Here is a 15811-nt window from a genome sequence, read left to right as displayed (position 1 = left end):
GGAGGAGCGAGCCTGACTCCTGCAACCCTGGTCACAAGATCTCTAACCCAGCCTGGGGCAGAAAAGAGGTTGGGAATCTGATTATCAGGTTTGAGTCTTGCCTCTGTCCTTTCCTACCTGTCACCTTGGGCAAGTAACTTACTTTTTGTGTCTGAGTAGTCTCACCTGTTTGTAGACCTGATGACTCTATCCACCTCACGAGGACTATTAACCCAGGGGCAGCTGCAGGTGTGAGTCTGGGAGGGGGGGGGTTCCTTTCCTCTCAGGCTTATTTGCTCTTCTCAACTGTGTCATCGCCCCTGCCAAGCTCTGGACACACTGGTGGTCAACCCACAGAAGATCCCCAACTTACAAAACGAAACAGAATCTAACTGTGTAGCTGTCCTGGAGTTCAACCTGTAGACCAGGCTGGCCTTGAACTCACAGAAATCTGCTTGCCCTCTGCTTTCTGAAGTGCTGGGATTAAAGGCGTGCGTCACTATGCCTAGCTCTGACTTGCCATCCGAGGGGTGAGGCTAGGAAAAAGTTTGTCTTGGGATCTTTGGGGACAAGTTTCCATTGCTGACACCAGGGGCAGGGAGTCAGAGGAATAGAACTGGAGTAGGAGCCTGGGCTGGCTAAGGGACCACTAAGGTCAGGGCGACTGCATGAAAGGGGAGCCTAGAACTGACAGGGGGTGCAATGGGGAACTGGAGAAAAGGGGCACTCCACCTCTCAGAGCAGCAGGGGCAAACTCTGGTTCCTGTGCCCCGTACTAAGGGGCTACCCACTTTTCTGGTGCATGATCCCCGAGCTTGGAAATCCTGCAGGTGGTCCTGAACACGAGGCGTACACTGTCTATATGCAGCATCACTTCTTACCCACTGAATCAATACTTGGCTTTTGAGCTCTTTCTAGATGTGGGCATGGCTATAGGACTGAGGTCTGGTACTTGTCAGGGGCGTATGTTTGTGTCTTGGTACTGAGAGTAGAAAATGTGTGTGTGTGGGGGGGCATTGGGGAGCAATAGGCTCCTCTAGATTCAAAACTTCTCCAGAGTACCCTGACCTTCATTCATCTCTTCCCCAACACAGACACGACCACCATCCCCCCAACATATGCGATCACCCACATGCACTCAGGATCGCAGAGGATGGTTTTACACACAAACCACCAACATACATAATAAATCAGCGAGCCTATTATTATCAGGGCTGCAGCACCAGCAGGCCCGGCGGTGCACCCTCACCCCTTGGCTGGATTAGCAGAGATGGGGAGCTGGGTTGGAGTTGCTGGAGAGAATAATGGTAAGTGGAGACACACCTCAAGAAGCCTAGGGTCCAAAGATGGGGAACTAGGAACCCTTTTATGAGGCTTCACCTATGCTGAGGCTTCGCTTCCTTCTCTGCTTAAGCCTGGCCTGAGCCTTAACCCACATCTCCTGGGAAAGTGGGTTAAGATAGTGTGGGGTACATGGCTTACTGTGAGAATCCAGATCTACCAGTGAAGGTGATATACACACGTGCGTGCACAGGCATACATGTGTATGCATGTATGTGTTCATACAGTATTCATTCAGTGGTGATGAGGACGTCAGGAAGAGGGTCACTAGTGCATGTAGGATGGGTAGGGGGAGTTGCCAGAGGCTAGCCCAGGTGATGGCTGAGCCTGCAGGAAGCTCCTGAGTATCTGAAGGAGTCATGCCTGTGACCCTCAGAACCGTGGAAACTGTCTTAGAAGCCGAGATGGCTACCACATGTCGAGTAATCCCTGCGTGCTGTCTGAGGCACCAGCACTGCGCTTCTCCCCATTTTACACAGGAGAGCACCGTGGTGTGGAGAGCTTCAGTGACTTTCCAGGGGTCCTGCTGCTGGGAAGGGATGAAGGGAAGACAAGGCTAAGGCTAGGGGCTCTAGAAGCTATGCTCCTGCCTCTGACCCAGGAGGTGGGCCTGTTGCCCCTCAGGCCTGCGTGCTCTGGGAGTGTTCTGTCACCGTTGCTGCGGTCAAAGCAGCTGTGGAGACTCCTCCTGCTCTCTTCCTTCTTGGCATTGCCTCTCCTCTGCCCAAAGAGCCCCTGGCACCTAAAAGTTTGTCTGTGGCTCTTACCAACTACATAGGGGTGGCCAGGAAGGCCAGCAGTGAGGGCCTAGGACCACAGGTCTGGAGGCTCTGAGCTTGGGTCCCCATTTCCCAGACTTCCCCCGACTCAGCGTGCCCTGGAAGTCTTAGTGTCCACACTCTATCCTGTGGATGCCCTGCCTGGTGGGCAGGTTGGGGGAAGGGCAACAGTGTGACTCTGGCCCCACTGCCCTCAAAAGAGGCCTCAGAGGGCAGGGCAGCAGTAGAGGGACACAAAAAGCTCTGCACAATGACCCCTTGACAGCTGGTGGCCTCCCCCCCCACACACCCGCAGCTCCTCCTTACCCCTCTTCCTATTAAAATGCCACAGCAGCCTCGGCTCTGTCAAAGACCCATTCAGAACCCTCGCACCCGCCTCTCCCGCACAAGGGCCTGACTAAAGGAATTAGGGAAATGGCATGGCTCCCAGCTCCCTGGCATTCCATGGCACCCGGCTGCAGATAAAACGACCCGTGGGTTCCTTGAACGGCGAGATGCCTGATGGGAGAAAGCCCCTGCGGGAAGGGTGCCAGCTTCCAAGGGGCAGCTCACGGTGGCAAGCTGGACGCCATCACTTCTTCAAAAGGCAGAGGCTGCCAGAAGCAGGACCCAGTCCCGTAGGCTCAGCACGGAAAGCTTCCCTGTGCCCGCACTTGTCTCTGGAGCAGAGGCAGCCAGCCAGGCAGCTGTGCCATCACTCTGGTCAGCGGAGCCCCTCCCCACAGTGTTTACAACCTCCCAGCTTGGTCCCAAGGCCACCAGGATGCCTTGAACACAGCCTGGGCTCCAGCACTGTCTTTTCGGCACCAGGCCTTGTGTGTGGTCGCAGCACAGAAAGGGGAGACGAGAGATGCCCACGTCCTTTCTGTTTTTGTTGGTTTTCAGACAGGACCTCATGTAACCCGAATTAGTCTTACTCTTACAAACCCCTGCCTTTAGCCCCCTCGAGTCCTGAGATAACAAATGGATACCATCATGGCCAGTGGACCCAGCGCTGAGGATCGAACACAGCATGATCTGTGTCAGTAAGCTTACTAACTGGGCATCCTCAGCCCTCCCTCTCCCTTTTTACAGTAGTAGAGCTCAAACCTACAGCTTCTTACTAGGCCAGGGTTCTGCCACTGAGCTATGTTTCCAGTCCCATCCCCCACCTTAGATTGTGTGTGTGTGTGTGTATGCATGTATGTACCACATGTGTGTCTGGTGTCCTGCTCAGAAGTCAGAAGAAGGCATTTAATAGTCTGGAACTGGAGTTATGGATAGCTGCAAGCCACCACATGGGTGCTAGGACTGGAACTTGGGTCCCCTGCAAAGAGCAGCAGGTGCTTTTAGGAGCTGAGCTGTCTCTCTAGCCCCACAGCCTCCCGGCCCCTTTACAAGATGGGTCTTACTTAGCAAACTTACATTCGTTCTTTTGCTCATAGGCCTTTAATTTGCAGTCCTGCCTCGCTCTCTGGTGCACCTGGAGCCATAGACTTGTGTCACCAGAACTGGCTCCTTAGCACTTCTACACAGGCCTCTATCAAAAGCGGCAGAGTGGCACCAGGGGCCATTTATCCCATGGGTATAACAGACCAGTGCCCAAGACCAGTGCTCCCAGCCACCCCTAGGGACACCTGGCAAGGTGTGACGTGGGTAAGGAAGAGCAGGGGCAGACCACAGGGTTGGCTTACAGCCCTCAGAGCAGAGCGGTTCCTTGAAAGTGCCTAGTGAAGTGTTTTCTTCAGCATGTGTGCAGTTGTATGTGCATGCATGTTCACACAGACACGCAGCAGCATACACACATAGAGCGAGCAAGCACCTATAACTAGTGATTCATATCACATGATGATGATCCGCCTACATAGGAAATCCTTCACTTCTCCATAACATTTGAGGCATCACATGCAGAAGCACACACGTGTGTAATTCAGAGCACGTGTGAGCATAAGGGCAAAAGACTGCAGGGACAGAAGGTAGGAGATGCCACCTTCTTCGTACCTGGTGCCTGGGGGCAGGTAAAGGAACCCACCCAGCTTCCACCAGTTTAGCTTTTTGCACTCGCACAAAAGCTACCCAGCCACCCACGCGTTCTCTGCATGCCCAAACAAGCAGGGTGTCTTGGCTTGGCTCTGTCCCTGAAGCCCTGCAACTTTGGACAAACCCCTTCCTGTCTCTTAGCCAGGACCAAAGTGAGCCAAGTCTCTTTAGTTCAAGACTCTGGGATGGTAGGTAAGGGACTGAGTCCAAAGGTAGCCTGCCAGGGTCTTCGAATATGACAAGACAGACGGACTGTCCTGGTCAGACCAGCCACCCACAATCTCCTCTACTTACCACTGCCGCAGCCGTATCAGCAGCCAGAGAAGCCCAGCTGAGGATCAGGGTCAGCACCCCACAGCACAGCATGCTAGGAGAGAGGCAGACACTCTGAGATCTCGGCAGGGTGGACAGGAGTCATCCTACCTGGATTCAGCATCCTCCCTCCCAGGCAGAGCCCTACCTGGCCATGCACTGCCCTCCCACCCCACCCCATCTCCGTCATGCGACTCCCCCCACCCATCCCATCTCTGCTAACAGGTGGGAGAGGGCTGTGGATCCCAGTGGACCCCAGGGTTGAAGAGACCCAGCTGTGACCGTACAGAGACAGCTGGAGTGTGGAGCATGTGACACACACGAGGAGCCCCTGCCTGCAAGGGAGCTGGTGCTGAGGAGGGTCATCCTGGCTGCTACCTCTCTCAGGCCCTGCCTAGTCCCTCTTCTCCCTCTATAGGGGGCCTCCCGCCCAACTCTTTGCTTCAGGACCATAAACAGGGCTACTCACGAGGCTAGGAGACACTTGGAGCGCCTGGCCAGTCCCAGGCAGGTGACAAGGCAGATGACCAGGTCCAGAATGAAAAGAAGGAGGTAGGAGAGCCACCTGGGTGAAGGCAAAGAGGTGAGGATCAATATAATAGAACCCCCCCATTTACACACACACACACACACACACACACACACACACACACACACACACACCTGCTGATATTGGGAGGCCAGAACAGCAGCCCGGACCAGCAAGAGCACAGTCCCGAGGCTGTGGGTCCTCAGGGGCTTGAAGCTGCATCCCAAATTCTCCTACCCCTTGCCTTAACCATCCAGTGGAATACCTAGACCAGTACTGGGCACTAGAACTTTCCATCATGGTGGAAACAGTATACATCTATACTGTCCACTCTATTCGCCTCTATTCACAGATGCCTGCTGGGAACCCAAGAACCTGAGGTGTGAATTGTGCAAGTGAGAAAATGAAGCTAAAGGTGGTGGCAGACACCTGGAATCCAGCTCTTGGGAGTTCCAGGCTAGCCTGGATTTTAGAGCAAACTCAGCTTACAAAGATATCGCAAGATATGAATGTCTCAGTTTACTTAATATTACTGTTTATTTATTTGAGACAGGGTTTCTCTGTATAACAGCCCTGGCTGTCCTGGAACTAGTTCTGTAGACCAGGCTGGCCTCGAGCTCACAGAGATCCACCTGCCTCTGCCTCTCGAGTGCTGGATTTAAAGGCGTGCGCCGCCACTACCACCCAACAATATTACTATTTTCTATGAGGCTGGGGAGCAGGTCCAGGGCCTCATAGATGCTAACAAGAGTTCTGCCATTGAGCTACACCCCAGCCGCCCAGCCAAATTTTAATGCACTCTGACACACACGGTTGGAAGCGTCCATAGTGGACTGCACAGCTCTGTCTCTGCGGTTCCCTCCCCGCAATCGATCTGGCAGCTCCCGGATACTCCGCTTTGTCTCTAGAACCTTCAGAGAGCAGATCTGGTAAGGCCTGACACTGCAGTCACAGATCAAGGAGAGCCTCTGAGAGGCCCCCTTCTTTGAGGGATACCTGCCTGTCTTGCCCAAGGCCTCCCATCTTACACGTGGAGCCTGCATGGGATACACAGTGCAGTATAGTGATTCTTCTGCCTTCGCGGGCCAAATGCTGGGATTACACGCGTGCACCACCATACATTTTATGCGGTGCTGGAGACTGGACCTCGGGTGTGTAAGCAGGGCATGATAGAGCTGACAGGAAGTGACAGAGGCTCTGAGGAAAATGGTGCAAGCTGGAGGTCCCCAGAGGCCAAGTAAGATTCTGTCTTTGTGAATGGAGGTTTGATGCCTAAAAGAAGGGGCTTACTTAAAACCCTCAACCCCTAGAGCAGCAGGTACCCCCATGGCAGGTCATTGGGGTCTCAGAAATGGGGCTATGGCTTGGGGACATGAATTGAGCTGGCCTGCCACTCAAGTTTTTTTTTAAAGTCAGAGTTGAAAGGAACTTGGGATCCATCTAGTGTTAGCGTCCTATGCTACAGACTCATGGTGGCTAAGATTTCCAGAAGCTGCATGGGAACCCTATACTCTCCTTCCTTCTAGAGGCATAGCCCCACCCCCCCCAGCCCCAACACCCTCCAAAACATGGGTTCCATGTTCCCAACCTAAATCTGGGTTGCTCTTTCCGTCTCCTCTCCCATCTGCAGGAAATCCAGATGCAGAGGGGCTCCTGTCCCCTCCACAGCTGTGCTTTCGCAGCTCCTGCAACCGCTGCCTGTGTAAGCGGTTCCTAGAAACAGCTCCCAGCGGATGCGTCCTCCCACGGGAGCCTCTGGGAACTGGGGGAGGGACTTCTCACCATGAACTTGGCTCTTGCCTTCTGAACTAATGCTGCCGGCTTCACCCCTCACCCCACCACATCCGGCACCGGTAAGCCAGTGTATACATCTCAGCCCCAGGCAGTAACTTGGCTTGTTATCCCCCTCCATGCTGGAGCTGGACATGTCTCCCAGTAAAGTGTTCCTGGGAGTGAAACTGTTGGGCAACCTTTCTGAGAAGCCTCCCGGAGAAGCCTGTGAGCTACAAACCCAAGCAGACAAGGGCAAGTGACCCTCGGCATTCGGGAGCCCTGCTTGAACTACCCTTGCTCCTTAACCTGACCCAAATAAGGAGCCTCTTTTGATATGTAAAACCTACAGCCATTTCATCACGGTCTTTACTCAAACATCCACAGTATTAGCCAGATGAACTCCAGGGAAAGAGTCAGGTTAGTAAGGACACCCCTATGAATACTCCACTGGCTCTGGTGCGGGGGCAGATTGTCTCCTCAGAGTTGGCAGCTCCTTTTGGTCCCCGAGGAGGAAGGCATCTTGCCCATGTCTGAAAGGAGTAACCCCAGGAGCCCTGTCCATCTAGAATATCTCTGATATCAAGGAAATTCAAGGTCTGTGGGGTGGGGGATGGGAGCACCGCCCGGATGGGTCCTTGAGTGGCACATGGGGCTCAGAACTGGGTGAGTGCTTCCCTTTGGGAAAGGGAGTCTGATGGGGGAGGCCTTGACCACTTCCTCTGGACCCAGCCCCCAGCTGCAGCCTCCCGGGTGGGGTTTTATGATATAATAGGACACAAATCCAGAAAACCAAGGCTATATTGTGCAGTGCTGGGCAGAGGCTCTGCTCTTCGTCAGCGGCTTGAAGAGGTGCCAAGTCGTTTTGGGTGAGGGTGGGATTTAAAGAGCTGACACTTGTCATGCAAGACCCATGTATCTGTTCCACCCTGTGTCACTGGACTCCTGACCCTTTGAGCACAATGATGTGCATGTCACACATGATGCAAGCACATTCTATGAGTCCATGCTACCATTGGGGTGAAGGTCAACCCAGGACAGGGATAGCTGCAGCTGTCTCCTTCCTTGGCTCTCAGTGGTGACCCTTCTAAGACTCTGTATTCAGAAGAAGGGCAGCCAGTCTGGGGCCTATGACCCAAGTTTAGTGACATCACTAGGGATGGGGTTACAGAGGGACATAAACAGATGCTGGAGGCCCAAGTTGCTGTGGCCATTAGTCTAGATTGTCAACTTGGTGGAGCTTAGACTCACCCAGGAGATAAATCTTTGGGCATGTCTGAGAAAGATTTTATTTTTGTGTGTGTGTATACATACACAACACATGTCATAATACATGTGTAGGTCACAGGGCAGCTTGCAGAAGCCAGTTTTCTTTCTGTCATGTGAGGTCCCGGAATTGAACTCAGGTTATCAATCTTGGTGCCAGGGGCCTCTACCAGCTGAACTATTTCATGACCCAAGATTTTGTAGATTATATTAACTGAGGTGATATGCTGGTTGGCTTTATGACTGCTTGACACAAGCTAGAGTCACCAGAGAAGAGGGATCCTCAGTTGAGAACATGCCTACATAAGGTCAGACCGTAAGCAAGCCTGTAGGGCATTGTCTTTATTAGTGATTGGTGGGGGAGGGTCCATCTTATTGTGGGTGGTGCCATTTCAGGGTTGGTCGCCCTGGATTCTATTAGAAAGTAGGCTGAGCAAGCCAGCAAGCAGCACTTCTCCATGGTCTCTGAATCAGCTCCTGCCTCCGGATCCTGCCCTGCTTGAGTTCCTGCCCTGATTTCCTTTGATGATGAACAGTGATGTGGAAGTGTAAGGAGAATAAGCCCTTTCCTCCCCAACTTGCTGTTTGGTCATGGTATTTCAACGCAGAAATAGTAACCCTGACTACGAAAAGCAGGAAGAGCCATTGAATAAAAAGGATAAAGCAAGCACCAGCAGGCATTGCTCTGCTTCCTGACTGTGGATGTGATGGGACCAGCTGCCTCATGCTCCTGCTGCCATGGCGATGGACCACGCTCAACCCGTGAGACCAAATTGCTGAGGTGCTACACAGTGAGGCTGCGGGGAGGGGCTAGCTCTGCATCCGTAGCCTTCGGTGTCCTCCCACTGCCTCCCCAGTTCCTCACCTGTAGCCTTTCGTGTCCCCCATTGCCACAGTTCCTCACCTGTAGTGTTCCACATAGGCAGTCTGGTGGGACAGCTCAGTCAGCTGCGTGGTGACCTCCCTCCACACGGGCAGTCCTGAGAGCTGGTTGACGACATTGTCTGCCATCTGCTGTATGAACTTCAGGGTCTGGATGTAGTCACCGCGAGCAGCCAAGATCTCGCTGAGCGGATCCAGGTGCTGTTCTAGGTCCACCTGCATCTTCTGGGTGTTTGCAGACACCTATGGGAGGTAAGGACGGGGCTAGGAGTCTGGCCCTGGGATAGCCACTGAGAAGGTCTCTGCAGGAGGAAGTAGCACTTGGCCAGCTGGGCTTGAAAAGCTGTTCCACACTGACACAGACCCAGGGAGCTCATGAGACTGCTGCCCCAGGGGAATGCCAAGGACAGATGTTCCCCAAAGATTCATATTAAGGCCATGGCCACAGACTTGGTGATGATACTGGGAAGTGGTAGTTAGGTGTGTGACGGTACTTTAGGTCATGGGGGAGCGCCCTTCCTCAAAGGGGACACTGAAACTCTTTCTTCCCTTGCTTCTGCATATATCGAAGTGAGCAGCTCTGCCCGTCATGTGGGCTCACCAAGACCTCTCAGATCAAAGGCTCCAAAGCAACGAGACCAACCAGCATGAGACCAACTAGCATGAGTGGAAACCACGCCGAACCCAAACCAGTCTTTGTCTTTCTTCCCTCTCACTTTCCTTTAAAAAAAAAAAAAACTAACATTTTATTTTTGAGACAGGGTCTCAGGAAGCCCAGGATGAATTCCAACTTGCTTTGAAGTTGAGAACGACCTTGAGTTCCTGATCCTCCTGCCTCCACCTACCTAGTGCTGGGATTATAGGTATGCAGACCCTTTTTCTTCATAAATTTGATGATCTCAGTGATTTGTTTAGTGCTGGAAAGCACACACAGCCCAGTTCCGTCTGGCCCTGTTCTAGTTTTCCCTGGGCTTTGGCTCTCCACTCCAAGCCTTTCTGCAGCCTCAGTTTCTCTAATCTGAAAACTCAAATCTTAGCCCGTGAGCAACAAGCTCTGTACAAATAACTCCAAACAGAAACCCCCAGACTCTAAAATCCCAAACACCTCAGGCCTCCTGAATTTCAGACAGGTGGGGCTCAACTTGGACTCCAAAAAGGGAACCAAACCAATTCATTTTTTTCTTCCCTGATTATTCTCCTAAAGTCTGAATCACTTGCAGTTAGGAAACCAAAGACTTAGAGCCCCAGGCTGCCACTTTGTCCAATAGGATCCCCAGGCACCCGACAAGAGAAGGGGTTTATCTCTGAGCTAGAATCAGTTTGTAATGTCCCAACCACAAGGCAAGGCAGAACAATGGGGCCTTGGAAACAGAACAGATGCCCTCTCCTCCCAGCCTGGCCCTGGGGCAGGAGGAGGAAATCAGTGTCTTCTCTTGGGCTCATAGTCCCCCACTTCCCAGGACATCTGTCCTGCTAGGTGGGTATAGCGGTACCTGTTCTTTGGCCTTAAGTGAACCCCGGAGGAACATCTGCCTACACAGACTGAAACGAAAGGATGGTGGCAGTGGTTGTCCTTGCCAGCTCCCAAACAAGGGGCAAGGTGCAGTTTACACTGCAAATGTCATACTCAGGGGCCACTAGGCTTGGGGTCACAGCCCCACAGCCATCTGAGCAGAGACGGCATGTTTGCAGCTAAATGAGGAAGGACTCTGTTTCTGTTTGGTTTTCAGATAAGGTCTCCATAATTGCCCAGACTAGCCTGGAACTAGTTATGTAGTTCAGGTGGACTTGAATTTGAGATCCTCCTGCCCCAACTTCTGGATAGCTGGGACTATAGGACTCTGCTGCCAGGGTCTGGCTTTGTGGCCTTGACATTGTCATAGACAAGCAGTTAATGGAGGGCAGGGTGCCTGGTTAATCCTTACCCAGCAGTCTTAGCTCCCACAGCCTGCAGGATAAAGGCATAGCAGAAGGCAGAGGAGGGCACAGCCATGGAGCCCAGGAGAGCATTCTGAGCTTGGGAATCATGGGAACTTGACATTAACCTTGTGGCTCTTCATGCCTTTCCCTATATTGTGACTTCCCGATTCTAGAAGAGAGAATGGCTCTCTGTTTCTCTGTGTGTCAGCGCTTGCTTCTTCCGTTTTCTTGTTTCGGCTGGGCTCTTAAGAGATGGCAAGAGATTAAGAGACACCAAAATAGAGACAGCTAATTGGGCAGGAAGATCAGGAGTTCCAGGATAGCCTGGGCTACATAGCAGAATCTTGTAGAAGAGAAAGAAAGAAAAGAAACAAAGCCACAAGCCAGTAAACATCTGTCAAGTTCATTTTTCCTTCTGGTATTGTTTCATGGGAAGAGATGCTAGATTGATTAGGTAGATAGATAGATAGATAGATGATAGATAGATAGATAGATAGATAGATAGATAGATAGATAGATGATAGAACACATCACAACAGAGGCCTTCCTGTAGCTTTGTGCTTGCTCACATGGTTCCCAGTCCTTGAGGTTCAAAAAGACAGAGGTGTGATGCCCCCAAGATGGACTGTGGCTTTCTGTTGGGAACTGAGGATGAGGGGGACAGCTCAGCTCTTCCACCAGCTGGGGACAAGGACCAGCTAGAACAGCTAGAAGGTCACTGTTTCAAAGGACAGGGGTGTGATTTTCAAATTGTGGTCCCCAGGCCCACAGCAGCACCCAGGGGCTCATTGCAAATGCAAATGTTCAGCCTGCCTGAGGTGAATTGGAGCCCCAGCAGGGTGGGGCCTGCTGCCACAAATCCTAACCACCTCTAGGTGATTCTGATAAAGTGCCAGGTTGAGAACCTCTGGGAGAGGAAGAGGGAGAGGGAAGAGGGAAGGCGTGAGCGAGCAATCAGGCCAGGTGTGGAGTGGTTGAGAGGACCACCAGCTCTGGCTCAGGGATCTAGAGGGAGGGAAAGAACACAGGGCTGAGACCCAAGGCCTGGGCTGGGTGTTCTTGCTGTGAGATGCACTGTGGGCTGAGGACACCTGTCTGTGCCTCAGTTTCTCTACTGAGTCATTTCCCATAGGCTTACGGGTCCAGGATGGTGGGGGATCCAAGAGAAGGGAATGCAGAGGGTCCTTCCCCGGCCTTTGTGTTTGGGGGCAGCCCTGGAAGGGCCTCTAGCTGACCATTTGGCTGCTACCTCTGGGCTCCAGTAGGGCCCAGCTTTAAGCCATCTGAGCTGTTAGGTGAATCTCCATCCTGACTCTGCCACCCACAGCCTCCCAAACCCCAGCATCTCTATCTCACGGTGATTGCTGTAATTATTGTAATGACACCATTATCTTAATCCCCCAGGGAGAGGGCCCTCCGTAGTCTGCCTGCACTTTCCTCGGTGGTAATTCACCTGATGCCATTTAGCCATTTACCTGCAATTTGGACCCCACCCCTTAGATGAGGGGGAAGGACCTATAAGGATCTACCATTTCCCTGGAGCCCTGGGGCCTGAGACTGTTGGGCACCCACAGCCCCTTAGGTAGGAGGGACAGAAGCTTTTCATAGTTGGCAGCACCATCGCAGAGCCCTGGGACAACTGTCCCACACTGCAGTATCAGCCAAAGGGTAAGGGGCTATCTCCAGCACAGGGTGAGGGAAGGTCTAGAGAGTGGGACTCACAGCCAAGTGTTCAAACCTGGCTCAGAAGGGTTGGGAGCCTAGGGCTTGTTCCCACACAGCTGCAAGTTCCTCCCCAGAGATAAAGACTGAATTTTCCCATCAGGGAAGATCACGGCTCTGGGGCTTCCCAGCACTCAGGCTTCTCCCCCTTCCAAGGTCACTGATGGCTAGAGAGAGGGATGCGGTACAGTGCCAAGGACAGGCAGAAGTTGTCCTTGGGGGGCTTGATCCTCATCAGGACCAAGGTGAATAAGAGTGTTTGAGTTCCCAGGGGTCACTTCCCACAAATACCGGGCAGTGCAAAAGAACAGCACAGTCTGTCTCTTTAAGGTGAGAGTTCCTATCCCGGCCCCCTCCCCCACCCCCCAGGGCTGGTGGAAGGATTAGGGTGATAGAGGAGCTTAAAGGAGCCTGCCAGGAGGGGGTAGACGAGGTTGTCCTCCCTAGAAAGATGCCCCGGGAGTGACTGATTCCTCTAGTTAGGGCTGGGTTTGGTGGTGGAAGCTGCTGACGCAAATGGGTCCTTTTGCTGGAACTTTTGATGTTCCAGAGGGAGCTGGTCTAGAGACGGTCAGGGGCCCAAGGACTAGTTCTACGTTTGGCCTTTCCCAACAGAGTCCTCAGGAGACAACACATGGAATCACCTAGAAAATCAGCAGGAAAGACTGGCACCCTGCAAAAGTGACAGGTAGGCAGGGACGGGGTGAGAGAGAGGAAACCTAGATCCCGGCTCCATCACTTGGGCTCAGCAGGTTAGCTCGTTCTTCCGAGCAAGCCAACTTCTCTTCTTCCACTGAGCTGGAAGCTTAGTCTTCCACCATGAGCTTCCAGCGAGACTGTTGTTGAACCCAGAGTCCCGAGACACACACAGTGATTATGGGGACTCTTCCCACCCCTTGCACACCCTCAAAATTTGAGGGTGGGGCAGGGGATTGTTCTTCCACTGTTTCCAAACTGTTTTTCTCCACTTAAATTTTTTGGGGGGTGGGGTGCAGGGTGTATGCCACCATGCTAGGTCCCCAGTTTCCCTTTTGATAGCTGGATCAGAACTTTGTACAAAGTACTTAGAACTAACATTTTAAAAAGTCCACATTCAGGACAGAAGGTGTAGCTCAAATAGAGAGCTTGCCTATCGTATAGAAGCCTGGGGTTCAAACTCCCACACTGCATCCACCAGGCACGGTAGTGCACACTTGTATTCAAGCCCTGGTCATCACCGGAGACTTTGAGTTCGAGGTTAGACTCCTTCTCAAATAAACAAACCACCCATGCTCAGTAGGCCATGTGACAGCAGTCCTACCACTGCGTACACAGAGACAAAATGTCATGGAAAGTTCCAGGTGAGAATGGTCTATGCAGTGGGTTCCAGGATAATAAGTGCTACATAGGGGGCCTCTAGCGTTGAAACCACCACCACTACCAACCACCACCACCACAACAAACAACTCCAGACACCTGTGTTCAAGGTGCCCTTTGAGGATGGGCAATTATTCAGATGCTCTACAGACAACCAGGGGCTGATTGGTAATGAGCCGCCCTGAAGTCTCCCTTGGCCAGGGTCATAGAAACTGTTTGCCTTTGGCAGGGCGACTGCTCAGAGGGCAGCCCAGCCCACAGCATCCACCACACAGCTCTGAAGGGTGCAGCTGGGCTCCTGAGAGCCGACTGGCACCCTTGTTCTGGCCCTGCTGATCTCATGGGCTTTGTCTGTGCCCAGCCGCCTGCCCACCATCCTTACCAGCTCGTCAATTCCAGAGAAGGTGTGGTTCGCGTTGTCCAGGGAGTAGATCAGCTGGTACACCCCATCGTTGGTCTCACTGTTTCCATAGAAACCGACACCCACCGCAGCACTACAAGCAAAACCCCAAACAAAGGTGATGCAAGCAGAAGGGAATGCACTTATCTCCCTTTGTGCACACATGTGTGAGCCTGTGCACCAGGACGCCAGGAGAGGATGCTGGTGTCTTCCTCCATTGCTCTCTGTATCATTCCCTTGGGAAAGAGTCACTGAGCCTGGAGTTCACTGAAAGGATTATGCTCGCAGCAAGTGAACTGTCTCTGGTCCCCATCCCTAGCGCTGGGACTGCAGATGTGTGAGCTTTTTATGTGGGTGCTGGGAACCCAGACTCAGGTAGGTTCTCATGTTTGTACAGCAAGCACATCACCCACTATCTCCTCGGTCCAAAAAATGCTGTCAATCTTTCTTCCCTGTCCGTCCTTGTGCTGAGGGTTGCACCTGGGGCCTCAGGCATGCTAAGCAAACAAGCTACTACTGAGGTACAATCCCAGCCCTTGCATTTTACCTTTTAAAAATCGATTCTATAGCCGGGTGTGATGGTGCATGCTTTTAATCCCCGCACTCAGGAGGCAGAGGCAGGAGGATCTCTGTGAGTTTGAGACCAGCATGGTCTATGTAATGAGATCCAGGACAGCTGGGGCTGTTACTCAGAGAAACCCTGTCTCGAAAAAGAAATGTTTTTAGGACTACAGAGATAGCCCAGTGGTTAAGAGCACTGGCTGCTCTTCCAGAGGACCTGGGTTCAGTTCTCAGCACCAGCACAGCAATTCCAGGGGGATCTGACACCCTCTTCTGATCTCCAAAGGTACTGTATACACACAGTGCCCAGATATACATGCAGGCAAACCATCCATACATATAAGATCCCCCCAAAGTGTCTTCAAGGTCATAGCAAAATTGAGCATGTAGAATCCCTCTATTCACCAACAGTCCCCGAGGGTATCCTTTATGAAGAAGCATCCTTGCTACAACTGATAACCCAGTGGGAGACTGCAGGCAAGCCTGGGCGTTATGATTTGGTGGCCCTGGTGGAGCCCTGAGATCTGATTTGATATGCTCAATGCCAAAGTTCAGGTCCCTCCTGACCTGGCCAAGAACCATGGACTTCCCTATATACCCCTGATCAAGTTCTCTACTATGAAGTTTTAGCTTCTGCCTGCCTCCCTCATTAACCCAGAACCCACTGGGTCCTGATTCACGCTCTGCAGTAGCTGGAACAAGCCTCCAATTCTGCCACATACTGCATCCGATGCTTCAAAGTGGCTCCTTTGTCACCTCACCTCTTGCCGTCTGCTCTCTGAGATAGACACATGAGACAGGGTCTCATGTTATCCCCAGCTTGGGTCTCACATTCCCCATATAGCTGAGGATGACCTTGAACTCCTGATCCCCCGTCTCCCTGCCTGGTTTCCAATATCACTCTGAGCAGAGTGTGGGGAGCTGGTGTGTGTGTGCTCTAGGACCCCTCTTCCCCCCCCCCCCCCCCCCCCCCCC

General features: G+C 52.5%; 1 protein-coding gene across 1 annotated transcript in view; it reads right to left on the bottom strand.

Moving 5' to 3' along the window:
* Ttyh2 (tweety family member 2) overlaps positions 1–15811 on the bottom strand; it is a 44557-nt gene that overhangs the window by 12801 nt on the left and 15945 nt on the right. The window contains exons 3-6 of the mRNA XM_050140367.1: positions 14258–14369; positions 8900–9120; positions 4900–4995; positions 4413–4485 (exon numbers count right to left, since the gene is read on the bottom strand). Of these exons, the coding sequence (XP_049996324.1) occupies positions 4413–4485; positions 4900–4995; positions 8900–9120; positions 14258–14369 (502 nt within the window). The remainder of the gene's footprint in view (positions 1–4412; positions 4486–4899; positions 4996–8899; positions 9121–14257; positions 14370–15811) is intronic.

Source organism: Alexandromys fortis, unplaced genomic scaffold (assembly GCF_014885135.2).
Source record: "Alexandromys fortis isolate MF-2015 unplaced genomic scaffold, M_Fortis_MF-2015_v1.1 scaffold_39, whole genome shotgun sequence".
NCBI classification, from domain to species: Eukaryota; Metazoa; Chordata; class Mammalia; order Rodentia; family Cricetidae; genus Alexandromys; species Alexandromys fortis.
This window is presented reverse-complemented; position numbering and strand designations above follow the sequence as displayed.